The sequence below is a fragment of the Mesoplodon mirus genome, assembly GCF_964341445.2.
Source record: "Mesoplodon mirus genome assembly, chromosome: 14".
NCBI classification, from domain to species: domain Eukaryota; kingdom Metazoa; phylum Chordata; class Mammalia; order Artiodactyla; family Ziphiidae; genus Mesoplodon; species Mesoplodon mirus.
In genome coordinates, this window is record NC_138990.1 from 58,925,341 (window position 1) to 58,940,343 (window position 15,003).

At 35.7% G+C, this 15,003-nt stretch overlaps 1 protein-coding gene across 1 annotated transcript in view; it reads left to right on the forward strand.

Annotated features, from left to right (window-relative positions):
- The window catches only part of EML4 (EMAP like 4), a 95,331-nt gene that overhangs the window by 33,849 nt on the left and 46,479 nt on the right, over positions 1–15,003 (forward strand). The window contains exons 8-9 of the mRNA XM_082643186.1: positions 11,418–11,541; positions 12,820–12,969. Of these exons, the coding sequence (XP_082499312.1) occupies positions 11,418–11,541; positions 12,820–12,969 (274 nt within the window). The remainder of the gene's footprint in view (positions 1–11,417; positions 11,542–12,819; positions 12,970–15,003) is intronic.

Here is a 15,003-nt window from a genome sequence, read left to right on the forward strand (position 1 = left end):
TTTAGTGTTTGGCTCTACTGTATAACAACCTTGTGACCCAGGCAAAATGGCAACATCTCTGGGTAGTTTTCTAATCTGAGAATATAACTATAAAGCTTACTTCACAAGACTGCTGAAGGATGAAATAATATGTATGAAAGTACTTTAAAAACAGAAAACACTGTACCTATAAAAAGGTGCTCCTATTATTACATGTTTTGCCAAGAGCTTACATTTTATAAAAATCCTTAGAGGGTAAATGAGAAAGGGCTACCTTTCTCTTTGTCGTGCTGTGGTATGTCCTTTGGAAGGAAAAGGGATCTAACTTATGATTAGTATATAAGTGAGTGCTCTGTGTTGGTGACAGTTTTCAAAACCATTCAAATAGGCAGGTAAGTAAATGTATTTAAAAGGGAAGGGTTTTGCTAGAGAAGCCTCACTAAAGTGGGGAAGAAGGATGAAATGAAAAACTGGAAAAGTCAGTTAAATTCTGGTACAAGAATTGCTAGCTGAACAAGATTGTTCCAGATGTTGGAATTTTAAAATGTCAAATGTTGCTTGCATTAAGCCTTACTTGTGGAATTTGAGCCTGTTCCTTTGGCATTTTAATCAGCTATATTTATCATTAGAGTGTATCTTGAAGGAAAATTCTTGTGCCTCAGCCTGTTAGATAATTCAGGCCTGCCTGTGAGGCAGAGCCTATGGAAAGAAGTAGATGGATTCTAGATGGTTTAGGAGATTACAGGTAGGGTACGAGAGGTAAGGAACGGGGGGAATCTATGAAGGCTAACTTGAAAGTAGATAAGAGGCATCTACTAAAATAAGGAACATTTGAGGAGGAGTAGATGTGTAGAAAAGAATAGTTTGGTTTTGGACAGTTACACTTGAGTTGTCTATAAATCTTAATTTACTTGTAGAGGTGTGTAACAAACAACGTAGTGTAGATGTTTAAACATGTGTCATTGAAGTCAAGACTGGTTTCACCATTTACTTAGCTTGTGACCATAAGCAGGTTAATTCACCTTCTTAAGTCTTTGTTTTCTCATCTGTAATTGAGACAATAATAAACCCTCAAAGGGTTATTATAAAAATTAAAGATAATAAACTGTTTAAACATAGTACCTGGCACATAGCACCAAATAAATTTTAGTTATTAATATAAGTGTGACAGTACTCAACCTTGTACTCAAATATGTGGAGTTAAGATGAAAAGATGACCATTAAGTAGATGATCTTCACTTGATGTAAGTTGTGGATAAATTTAAGTTTGGTATTCATTTTGCATAACATATTTCACAGCACATTTTCTTATACTTTAGGTATTAATCTAAAATATCTGTCATTAAAAAAATATCTGTCATTTTTGGACAGTCTTTTTAAAATGTGATTTATTCTTTAGCTCTTTTTTTTTTTGACAGTGACAAGTGTGACTTGCTGTAAGTCATCTGCTTTGTTCTGGGAACAAGCCGATTTATATTTGGTACATATAAGTGAGTGGTAGCAGAGAAAACTTTACCTGAAATGACTGTGTCCTTCAGACACAGCAGAGTAGAAGAGCATAAATCTGCGTATTCTGATCAGCACTTAGACAGAAGGAAGGAAACCATGGTTGAAAGCAGTGGGAGGTGAAATGAGATGTACACAGGGCAATCTCCGATGCTAGATGTGGGGGGAAGGACATGTTACACCATGTCCTATAAAAAGAGGCTCTTACTGAATTAGATCCTTATCTACACTCAGATCCTTGAAACTTAAGCCCCTTTTCATTACTCTTCTTCCTAATTCTGTTGGATCCTCTCCCATCACAAGAGAAATAATATACTAGGTAAATTTTGTAATGAAATGAATACAGCTCATAAGCTCATCCTTATAATCATTATCTAGTATATTACATTTTTAAAATAATGGAAAGTAAGTGTCACATGTCCTCATTTCTAGAGCAGAGCCTGAATGTCTTCAAATTATTGCATGTTAACTGTCCTTTTCAGGCTCGAGTAATCCTAAATCACTTTTCTCTTGTTACATCTTAAACTCTTTTAATTGTCTGGTCCTGTTGAGAACCTGAATGATTCAGGTTCCTACTGGAGAGAAATCTGCTTAATTGAGGAAAAGAGAACTCCTCAGTCACCAAACCACACTTTTACTTCCTCTTATAGAGCTGCCTCACTGCTCTATGATTAAATTCATTCTTGCTTAACTACCAAACCAGTGCAGTAGTAGCTTAACTACAGGTGTGTTTAGATAGAAGAACTATTACTGTAACATCTTAGAAAATTGAGAGGTGACTAATTCTTACTAGCTGCCTAGCTGTGTGTCCAAAATGGCTTCAGATGAAAAATACTTTAAAAGTCATTTTGAAATACATACTGTCTAAAATCCTTCAGTAGTTTGTTTTAGCCAAACAGTCATTCAAATAATCTAAAAATATACAATATAAACTCATTTACAAAATTGGAGAAAGAAAAAAAACTCTGAATAATCTTGTCATTTTAACAACTATTACAGTTCTAATGTGTTTCTTTATTGTTTCTTTATCAGATACACGTTTAAAAAATTTTAAAGATTCATTCAACAAATATTTATTGAGTGTATTTTGTCAGGACCTGTCCCAGAAACTTGGGGATACAGCAGTTATATTGTCTGAACTCCGTGGAACTTATATTCTACCTATAAGAAACAGACAGTAAATACTTAATATGTCAGTAGGTAATACATATTGGGAAAGAATAAGGAGAGTAGACAATTGCTATTTTATATAGAGTGGTTAGGGAAGACATCTCTGATAAAGTGACATTTGAGCCATCTGAATGAAGTGAGTGAACAATTTGGGTATCTGGAGAAAAAAATTTCATGAACAGAAAACTGGAAGTACAAAAGCCCTGAGGCAAGAGCTTTCTTGCTGTGTTAGGAGCAGCAAGGAGGTCCTTGATCATAGTGTGCACACAATTTTGTATTTGTTAACCATTACATTTATAAAATATAGAGTCATTCTAAGTAACAGAAGAGTCATTAGACACCTGACTTAGGAAAGAGAAGCAAAGTCATTTAGTGGAAAGAGCATAAGAATAATAATAAGCATGAGACCTAGTTAGGGGTGAATCACAGAAGTTTAAAGAATCAGAATCCTACAATGACTAAAATTATGAGTGTTGGTTGGGGAGAAACTAAAAATTTCATTTGCCAAAGGAAATTATGAAAAAAATAAATAAAACATCCTTCATCTGATAATAAATTTTTCCCTATGACTCTTGAGACCTTGGACCTCAGTTTTCTTACATATACTTAGGCTTAGACTAGACGTTGCCGAGAGTCTCTTTAATAACTTTTTGAAAGCTCTTTCTTGCAGCAAATAGAAAATGGAAGGCAGCCCCCATACCTTCACTAACTCATGTTTCATCTACCTTTAAAGAATTTGAATACAGGTGCTTTTGTTCAGTGTCTTGTATTGTTTTCTGACCTGTTGGCTCCAGGCATGTTCTGTCCTAAAACCTGATCACATCTGTGTGAACTGAGCATTGTATCTGAAAGAATAACTAAAACTTACCTGTAAGAATATAGGATAGCAGTCCTACTGACACTGTCTGTATATTGTGTTACCTACTGAGAGGAAGTATATTGTCCCCTGCTGAGGGGGTGTACAGTTCGAAACAAACCAAAGAAGTCAAAAGCCCTTAATTGTGCTACAGATAGAATCTTTCCTTGCTGTTCCTGAGATGATATCCAAAACTTTGCAGTTCCAGAATTTAGAAAGAAGCGTGCTAGCTTTAAGTCTATTTTAAATGTGAATAAGCAGGAAGGGCAGGAAACCAAATATTGCACCTCCAAAAAAATACACTCACTTCTAAAATTTACCTATTGGCATATGTTCAATAGGATATATAATCATTACTTGGATCCCTAGGTCTGGGCTTTGTCCAGGTATTCTCTGTATTTAAAAGGAGACCAAAAAGGGGGAACCTCTTCTCTGTTGGAGATTTTTTTAAGCAGAGATCTGATATCTGTTGATGACAGTCTTATAGATTAAAATGTATTTAAAGGCTGTCCAATTTTTTTAGTATAAATTATCCCAACTTCTAAGAATATGTGTTCTTGACATCCTCTTTCCTTATTTTCAGCTGAGAAAAAAGTCCCAAGTGCCCCCTTTGAACATGGAGAATATGACTTTTCATGAGAGTATGCTAGTCTTGTGCATATTTATTTTATTCCAGTTGAAGACTTTTCACCCGTACTGAATTTTCACAACTGTAGGCATAAGTTTTTTTTTTAATCTAAACTAGAAAATGCAATTAACTAGAAAATCTCCATTCCTTAAGCATGCCAGTTAACTGAGCTAGTATAGTTAGAATCCGCTCTTTCCAGAAACTGCAATTAGACTCCACAGTGTGTTGCTCACTGTATCAATTGTTTACTGTTTTCCTGAAGCACTTTGAAAAGAATTCTGAAACTTGAGATTAGTGTAGCAGAAAAGAGGTACAAATGATCAGTGACATATACAAAACTGCAAGAAAAGGCATAGTAAATCACATGCCACATTCCTGAGCTATACTCATAGTTGATTCTCCAAGGAACAGTTTCACCAAAAATATTCTGTGGATTATTTCCTTAAATAATGCTTTTTAAACTTTTTAAAGATTAAATATTTTAATCTTTCTAAAAATACGTGCAAATAATATTTCAAGCACCCATATACTGACCACCCAGATTTATTAGATCTTTACATTTTGCTTTATTTGACTCAGGTTTTTGGGGTATTTTTAATAAACTTTTTTTTTTTGGCCACACCATGTGGCATGTGGGATCTTAGCTCCACGACCAGGGATCGAACCCATGCTCCCTGCATTGGGAGCATGGTGTCTTAACCACTGGACTGCCAGGGAAGTCCCTTTTTTTTTTTTTTTTAAGAAATAAAACATTAAAGATAAAATCTCTCAATACTCTTTAATTAGAATTTCATATATAGGTTATTGTTCCCCTTGGGCCTCTTGATTTTCTTTCTGCTATAGTTAATTGAGAAAGAGAGGGATAAATATTTTGATATCTGAAGTTTCTTTTTTTAATTTCTTATTTTTAAAAAATTAAATCCAACTTGGTGTATTCAGATAAAATGAAGAATTTTTTTCATTTAGTGTTTAAGATAACTTTTCCTGGGGATATAAATGAGTGACTTGAGGGACTCTGTAAAATACAACCATGTTTTGCTTAGTTCAGAAATGTTTTCAGCAGTATAGCAAATCTTTCAGAAGTTTTATGTGCCTTATATTGTTGGGATAGACGTATTTCCCATCTTTTACCAAAGAAAGCCATTTTCATGCAGTAAAATTAATTAAAATGCTTACGCAAACTCCCATGTCTGATATTTTCAAGTAATTTTATAACAATCACAGTTGTAAAAAAAAAAAAAACAGCAAAGAAAAATCTGATTAAAGGAGGTTTAGATTCAAGAAAGTTACTTAACTGCAAAATTACTTAACTGCAAATTGGCTTGTTACTGTAATTAGATAAGTGTTGACCAGCAGATACATAAGACTTGGTTATGTCTGTCTTGTAAGCTCCTAAGAGGCTAGCTAGGTTAACACATTTTACATCTTCATTGTGTACCCTCACCCCACCCCCATGTAATTAAGAATCCAATAAAATTTACCAGCTAGTAGAACTCTACCTATAGAACAACGAAAATTTAAGGTAGCATTTTAGTATTTGGTCAGATTTTTCAGACCTGTGTTCTTGTCCCAGCCAGTAAAACTAACTACATAATATTTGGCAAGCACAATTAGGAATTTTTTAAATGAGCACAATAAGATTAGATTATATATCCTTCTAAATTCATGACTCCCTTTTTTTATTTTGGAGTCTACATTTATGATCTATTTTTACAGCTAGACCTTTGAAAAGGGGTGAAATTGAGACTTTATTATAGCACAAATCAATTTCCTTGTTCAAAATCCAAAGATCCTTACAGATTACATTGTTTCATTGGAATTTTTAAAATTATTACTCGAGTGTAACTGGATCATTAACTGGGATTTGAAATATTTTGTTTAAAAATAAATGAGTTTTAAGAAAAGATTTTAGCTTTCCTTAAATGGTCTTTGTCACTTTCTGCCGTAAAATTGTGGACAGTATTTCTAGCATCTTGTTTACCAGCCTGTTCTGTAGCTCTGTGGTTTTGGGGAATGGAACTGGTAGTATCAGAGAAAAAGCTCAAATTAAGTAAAGATTCTTAAATTTTCTGTTTGTTTGCTGGAATTAGGTAGCATCTCACAGCTAGCTACATTTTAGTTAAATATAAAATTCAAATTCAGTTGTAGGGGGAGCTCTTTAGTTCTAAAGATCGTAAAATATAAAAATGAATTCCTAAAGTGAAAACCTTAGGAGAAAGATGCTTTAAATTGTAAGCATTCTAGAAGTTCAGAAGGCTTTCTACAAAGCAGTACCCATTACATAAACAAGTACAAGTCATAGTCCAGACCCTTGAAGCTCTGCTGTTGCCTTTGAAAGGCTTTTTTTTTTTTTTTTTAATCTCTAGGTGCAGAAATAGAGCAAGCTATTTAAAAGGAAAAAAAGCACAGGAGGAACCAATCTTGGAGCAGAGTATGCCTAGTACTAATCTTCTTCTACACTCTCCTTGAATTTTTCCTTTTGCTTTGTTATAATCTGTGAAAGATTAATAAATTTTGATAAGCATCTTTTAAACATATAATGTTAATAACCAGGTATTTATATCAGTATGAATTATTTCAGCAATACTGCTTTTCTCAGAACACCTGAGAATAACTATGCCAAAAAGTTTGGATTAGGGAATATAATGATCATTTTGCAATTTGAAGCACTTTGGAGGATAGGACAGCCCAGGGGAGGTGCTAAAGTAGAAGCACATGAGGAGAGTGAAGGGGAAGGACTAAGAGGTGTGCAAGAAGGACATGGAAATACAGTATTTCAGATTTTTGCCTAGCATTCACTCTTCCAAAAGATAATAGAGCAGAAGCATCTTCCTCTTCTGTTGTACTCTCTGATTTCCTGTTGTTGGGATCCAGAGCTCAAGCTAATGCTATTTGGATTATAAGGAAGCTGTACTGTCAGGTAATTGGACTTATGTGGACTAGCCTAAAGATATCACAACTGTCTGAACAGTACTGTTCAATAGAAATATAATGTATAACACACATATAATTTTAAATGTTCTAGTAGCAACATTTTAAAAATAAAAAGACACAGGTAAGATTAAGTTTAGTATATTTAATGCAGTATATCCAGAATATCATTTCAGTGTGTGATCAATATCAAAAAACATTAATGAGATGTTTTACCTTTTTTTTCATACTAAATCTTCAAAATCTGTTGTGTATTTTACACTTACAGCATGTCTCAGTTCACACTAGCTGCCTTCTAAGTGTTCTACTAGTGGCTATCATTTTGGATAGTGCAGATCTAGAACATAGTTTAGAATGAAAATATTTCCCAACAGAACACAGTCTAGGAACTCATTTGACCTCTCTGAGCCTTGGTTTCCCCTTCTGTAAAAGTAGCCGTTTGAACTAGGTGAGCCCTTAAGATTTCTTCCAGTTCCAGCATTATATGTGTCTAGAGAAATGAACTAATAAAATTTATGGTATTTATGGTATCAACAATATCCCACAGAATTTTCCTTCCTTCCTTCCTTCCTTCCTCCCTCCCTCCCTCCCTCCCTCCCCCTCTCTCTCTTTTCTCGCTTTCTCTCTTTCTACACCACGCAGCTTGTGGGATCTTAGTTCCCCGACCAGGGATTGAACCTGGGCCCCAGCAATGAAAGCACCAAGTCCTAACCATTGGACCGCCAGGGAATTCCCTGAATTTCTTCTTTTATAATTAAGCATTGATCAGATTCAATTAAGAATATTTTATTTGAGCATAAGCTAGTAGGTGGTAGAGCTGAGATTCAAACAAGGTCTGCGTTTATCACAAAGCTTGTGTTCTCTCCACTGTACTGTATAGCCTCCCTCTCAGTCCCAGGAATTTTCACAATGTCAAAATAGGAGATAAAATGTTGAGATTAATTACATTTCAGGAAGCAGCAGCTTCACTATTGAATACAGATAGCCCTATAGTGTGTTTACTAATTATTATGAGATAATTTAATCATTTCTTTCTCACATTCCTTTTCTGGACCACCAGACTTTATTAATGTATTAATTAATGTTACTGATCTCATACTCTTCTTTGACCAGTCCCATGGCCCATCTCTTCCCCTTGACTTTCATGCTGGTATACAGTGAGGACAGCCAGAAAGTAGCATTTGGGTAAAACAAATTGTTAAGTCGTTCAACTATAAGATCAATAAGCCTGACAGCCTCAAGAAAAGGTTTGCAGTGAGAATCTGACTCAACAGTGATTGAGGAGGAAAGAGGTTCTTCTTCATCTATATATTTTACCTAATTTCCAAGGTAAAGACTCTTCTTAGGTTGCAAACTAGTGAGCTACATGCAGGCCAAAGGTGTGTTTTCACATGGTATGCTCCCTTTTTTGGCAAAGGAGTAAACGTTTAAAAATTGGGAGATTTCACAATAAATTATAGATTTTCTGTTTCTCTTGAAAAATGAGAAGATCTAGCAGCACCGGGCTCACATCTTTGCTGAGGATGATTAACTGCTGCCTTCCTGAGATGGGGCCTGGTGTATGCCAGTGCCCGAACCCCAACCGGTCATCCTGTTTTCTCCCACTGCTCTCATTTTGCATTTCCTGCTTGGGCCTGTAGATATTTGAACTTGTGACCCATGTATTATAGTGTACCTGTTAGAACCCTCAGAATTCTAACTTATTTGCTGCACTTGCTGTTCTGTGGACAGTCACTTTAAAGCTTATGAAGAGAGATTACGGTGTGTTAAATCAGTTCCTAGACAGTGTTTAGAATGGTCATAAATCCTTCACAAAGGGAAGGGAATAAATATTTGTCAAAGACCTTACACTTTACAGTGTGATATTTACTCAGTCATAATTCTGAATGGTAAGTAGTAGTATCATTTTATTTATTAGGAAAATGAGGCCAAAGTCACACAGCTAGGAAGGGGTAAAGCTGGGATTCAGATCCCAATCAGTCTTTTTCTCCAAAGCTCCTGCTCTTTCCACTGTAATGTGTTGCCTCCCTCTCAGTCTCAGGAATTGTTCCCAGTGTCTAGATTATATTCTGTGCGTCCAGCATGCATACTGCCACTTTATCGGCAGGAAAAGCATTTTCATCCTAACATACACTGCCATTTTTATATTAGAAAAGTTCACAGGCTCTAGATACATAGTTCCTTTGCTTATAGTTAGTTGCTTGTGCTGCTTGACAGTTGCTAAAGGAATCAATGCAGTATTCTGAGCTGTCTCTATTAGCAAAGGAGAGGGCTTTTTTTTTCTTTGATGCTATCCCTAACCCATTCCCTTTGCTGGACATATAATCTCTTCTAACTGGCAATAGAAGCATCTATTAAATATTTTATTTTTTCCATTCAGAAAGCATTTATGCTGTACACCTCTGATCAGTGATCTTGGAAGAAATTCCAAAGGACAGGATATTTCCTTTTAAGAATTCATATTCTTAGGGCTTCCCTGGTGGCGCAGTGGTTGAGAGTCCACCTGCCGATGCAGGGGAAACGGGTTCGTGCCCCGGTCTGGGAAGATCCCACATTCCGCGGAGCGGCTGGGCCCGTGAGCCATGGCCGCTGGGCCTGTGCGTCCGGAGCCTGTGCTCCGCAACGGGAGAGGCCACAACAGTGAGAGGCCCACATACCACAAAAAAAAAAAAAGAACTCATATTCTTAAAAAAACAACTAGAGGGAAAAGTATGTAACAAATTGACACCTATAAGAAAGTGAACTATACAAAAACTGACAAGGAGATACAGATAAAGATGATTGCTGAAGGGAAATAGTTACAGCTGATAACTAAATCATTTAGTTATCATCAGAGTCCAGCTATGCTACAACTCATCAGGAAGCAGAGCCCACTCTTAGATTCAGAAGTAATAGAGACATAACATCATGTGGTATTAAAACTATGGCGTGGGAGGTCTTAGCCTGTTCTTAGATCAAACCCTGAGGCCGAACACACTATGAGTAATAATAATAAAAATAACGTGAACTTCTAACCCATAACAAGCACAGTTTTAAAATCTGACTCTGAAGAAATAGTTACAGACATTCAGCAAATAATTTCTTTCCTTCTTCCATGGTTTGCATTACATAAGCTGTTGGATTATCTACTCTTCTCCTTAGTACCTTAGGTCATTATTAGAGGTCCTAAGGTTGTATCAGCCTCTGGTTGATGATCACATTTTCAGTCTGTTTTTAACATGATTTTCATATAACAGACAAGTTAGCAAATTCTAGACATTGCCTATGCTTTTGTACTCAGTCCCTTATTTTCTCCTTCCGTTTAGGTTCTTTTGTAAACATTTCACGACCACCATCAACATTTATTAAACCTGTCTGTATGTAGGTTGGGATGCTGGGGCTAGGGATCCCAACACAGCCTCATACACAGTCTCATTTGTTCACTTAAGTATTGTTTTGTTTTTAAGACATAAAACAGTCTCATCTGTTCACTTAAGTGTTCACTTAAGTGTTCACTTAAGTGGACACCCAGTGAAGCAGAAGGAGCTAATAGTTTGAACTCTGCTTTCTGCCTTCATTCTCCTACATCCTCCTCCTTTTACCTCATTTGTAAAAGGTGTACAATAAATATTGATTTGATTCTGGAGTTGTCTTTTTAACATTTTTAGTTTTAGACTGTTGCACATCTTACAAACAGCTATTGGTTTATATAAATAAAAGATGTTTTTGCTGCTAACTAGAACACTGTTTCCTAGTACTGTCTTTAAAATGTTAGTGTATTACAATTTAATTGCTTAGACTCAAGGCTGATTGTAGGCATGATTGTGAAGTAGGGGACCTCGGTCCTCTTTCCATCCAGCTCTGGTCACTGCCCTATGTAGCAGAGCGCTTAGTCTCTCTCCCCGTCCTGACTTAGGAGGGTGTCTGACTTCACTCCTCGTGGTATATTCTGAGGCCATGTTTTGTATGCCATTAAACATCAGTAGGTTGATCAGGTAGTGTGGTGGACATAGTTGTTGTCTACTCTGATAATCTTTTTACAATTGTCAGAGAAACTGCCATCACAAAGTTATTTTCTTTTCATTTCTGTACCTCAGCTTTCCTGGCCATCTTGTTGAAATGTGTCAACTTACAGATAAATTATATTTTAATTATGAAAATAGTTATTCTTACTTAAGGAAATGACCAATGTTTTTTTTCCTACAATGTTTTGGACTAGGTCTTTATACAAAAGCAATCATGTATAATGAGACTAGAACTCTGAGTAGCTATTTTTTATCTGTTTTTGTTGTATCACATTAATAATACACTTTTCTATGAATATTCAGCAAATACATCTGTCTTAATTTTTTTCTTGTGTCTTAACAGAAGGAGAATATGTTAAAATGTTTATGCGAGGTCGACCAATTACAATGTTCATTCCTTCTGATGTTGACAACTATGATGACATCAGAACAGAGCTGCCTCCTGAGAAACTCAAACTGGAGTGGGTGTATCCTTTTCTGTTGTGACAGCAAATTTGTTTGCTTTGTCTTTAGTTTAAGAAAAATTAGTTTACTTGACCTCTATCAAAATTGTCTTTATGCCAAAAAAAGTAAATGTAATAAACATAGCAACCACTTGAGAAAGTAAAGAGATGTCATCTCTAATCCTTTCACATATTACATGTATTTTGCTATTAGCAGTTTAAAACCACCAAAATTAATATTTTCAGATAGGGTAAGCAATATCCTACGAACGTCGAGGCAGGTGCTTGTGGTGTGGTAGAAGAGGCATCAGATTAGAATTGGAAGGCTAGTGTTTGAGTCTTGGCCCTGCCACTTATCCCTAATGAACCTTACTTCCTTCACTTATAAAAAGATGTTAATAATCCCTATCTCACAGATCCATTGTAAGAATTAAGTAAGAAAACATCAGTTAAGCATTTTGTAAGCTGTGAAATAATGTGAATTAATTTAATTAGAGCTCAAATTAGCAAGGTGGATTCTAATTTGAGAATTAACTTCTTCACCACCAGACTTTTTAAAAAATGAGTATATAAAACAAAGTGCTCCTTATTTCACTTAGAAAGTCTCATTTCTCTCAGACCCTCTAAGAAAGTCTCAGGGAAGCAGAAGGAGCTAATAGTTTGAACTCTGCTTTCTGCCTTCATTCTCCTACATCCTCCTCCCCGACCCCTTGAATCAGTCCCTCCTTTTGGCAGAAATTAGCTTGAGAAAACTCACCAATCCTGTTATTCTGTACAACTTCTTAGTGGACACTCTGCCTATACCAGACTGTGCCTGGCTATCTCTTTTTCATCATTTAGGTCAAGCGTAAGTGTCACTTTTTCAGATAGCCCTTCTTGTGATCTGTCTCTTTTTCTTTCTCCATTTAAATTAGATACTCCTTTTATGCTTTTTCCTAGCATCCTGTTATTTTTCTTTCCACAATTTCTAATGATATATTTGGTGTTAATTTTTGTCATCTTGCAAAGCATAAACTCTAGAGACATAGGCCCACATTTGTTTTGTTCAGATGTGTGTGTTCAGCTCTGTGCCTGACACATATTAGGAGCACAGCATGTATTTGTTTGTTGAATGAGGAAACTAAGATTTAAGCATATTAAAAGTTCTTGGGGTTCCACGAGGGCCAGTGGCAGGATATGAGTTTTCTAGTTCCATTCCAGTCCTCTTTTCCTATACCTTCCTGACTCCCTTAAGTGTCCATGAAAACATTGTTTATTTAAACTTTGAAAATTACGTTTATTAAAACCCTTGACTCTTTTAAGATACGGTTATCGAGGAAAGGACTGTCGAGCTAATGTTTACCTTCTTCCTACCGGGGAAATCGTTTATTTCATAGCATCAGTAGTGGTACTATTTAATTATGAGGAGAGAACTCAGCGACACTACCTGGGTCATACAGACTGTGTGAAATGGTTGGTATCGTTGAACATTTGTTCATGTTTTAAGTTCGTGCTCTTAGTTTTTAAATCTGGATTTTTATTGGAAGTGATTTCCTATGGAAAACTCAGAGCTTAAGGATATTATGGGCATTCTGTAGGTAATTTCAGAAAGAAAAAAAGACTTACAGGCCTCCAGAATGGTTGCTGTGATATCCACTGCAATAAAACATATCATCCGTAAATCTCAATTGGGACCCCTTCTTCTTTCCCACATCTTTTGTGGTCTTTTTCTTCTGGCCTATAACATCAAATATATGTGGGGCATTCTAGACTTTTACATACTTCCGAGAGTGACTATTGGTTACTAAATATTTCTTGAGGATTTATTTTATGTAGGTAAATTATGAACTTGATGCTTTTGCGGGGAGAGGGAAATCGTGGCTGAATAAGGATTAAAGTATCCCATAGGGTGTCAAACTGTAAAAAAGGGAGAACTCCTTTTATATACTTGGCATATTTTTAAAGTACTCAATTAATTTTACTACTTCTTAGTTAACTTTAATTATCTATTGCTTAAATTCATTATTTTCCAACATTTAAAATCTTCTATGTCTGTACTACGCTGGCAACTATATCTTTATCTAGAAAAAAATTACTCTAGGGCTTTCCTGGTGGCACAGTGGTTGAGAGTCCGCCTGCTGATGCAGGGGACACGGGTTCGTGCCCTGGTCCGGGAAGATCCCACATGCCGCGGAGCGGCTGGGCCCGTGAGCCATGGCCGCTGAGCCTGCGCGTCCGGAGCCTGTGCTCCGCAACGGGAGAGGTCACAACAGTGAGAGGCCCGTGTACCACAAAGAAAAAAAAAAAAATTACTCTAATATATATTAGACTTAAAATATTATATACATATTGTTAAACTTTTAGAGATGATTAAAATATTGCCTTTTTCACTAGAAGAATAATATGTATACAGAATTACTTATTACAACAACATTTGTGATAGAAAAGATTGGAAACAGCCTAAATATCTTTTAGCTGGGGACTAGTAACATTGTGGTGTACCTATAGGTTACCATGCAGCTATAAAGAAAGAATAAGGTTGGATGGATTTAGAGATTATCTTACTGAGTGAAGTAAGTCAGCAAGAGAAAGACAAATGCCATATGATATCACTTATATGTGGAACCTAAAATACAACACAAATGAACATATGTACGAAACAGAAACAGACTCAGACGTAGAGAACAGACTTGGGGTTGCCAAGGGGAAGATGGGGTTGGGGAGGAAAGGATTGGGAGTTTGGGATTAGCAGACGCAAGCTATTATATAGAGAATGGATAAACAACAAGGTCCTATTGTATAGCACAGGGAATTATTCTATATCCTGTGATAAACTATAATGGAAACGAATATGAAAAAGAATATATATATGTATAACTGAATCACTTTGCTCTGCAGCAGAAATTAACACATTGCAAATCAACTATACTCCAATAAAAGTTTTTTAAAAAAGAAAGAATGAGGAAGGTCTTTGTGTATTAATATGGAAAGATCCCTAAGACATACTCCTAAGTATAAAATTTAAAAAACGAGAAAATGTGTGTGTAGTGTTCTACCATTTGTGTAAAAAGGAGGTGGAAGATAAATATTTATGTTGGCTTCCACATATGTAAAATTTTTCCAGAATTATTAATAAAAAGAAACTGATTACCGTGATTACCTGGGGTTGCAAGGAGTAGGGATAATAGCGAGGTAGATGAGATTTTAGCAGAATTTCAATGTGTGTTTTTATAGCTTTTGATATTTGAACCATGCATATATATTACCTAATCCAGCAATTTCACTTTTTAAAATGTGTTTTAAAAGATCAGGTTTTTTTGTATTTAAATTCTTTCCACAACTTTTATTTATTTTTTATTATTTTTTTATTGGAGTATAGTCGCTTTCCAGTGTTGTGTTAGTTTCTACTGTACAGCAAAGTGAATCAGCTATACGTATACATATATCCCCTCTTTTTTGGATTTTAATATGGCAAAATGTTAATGTTAGGGTTTTAATTACTTTTAA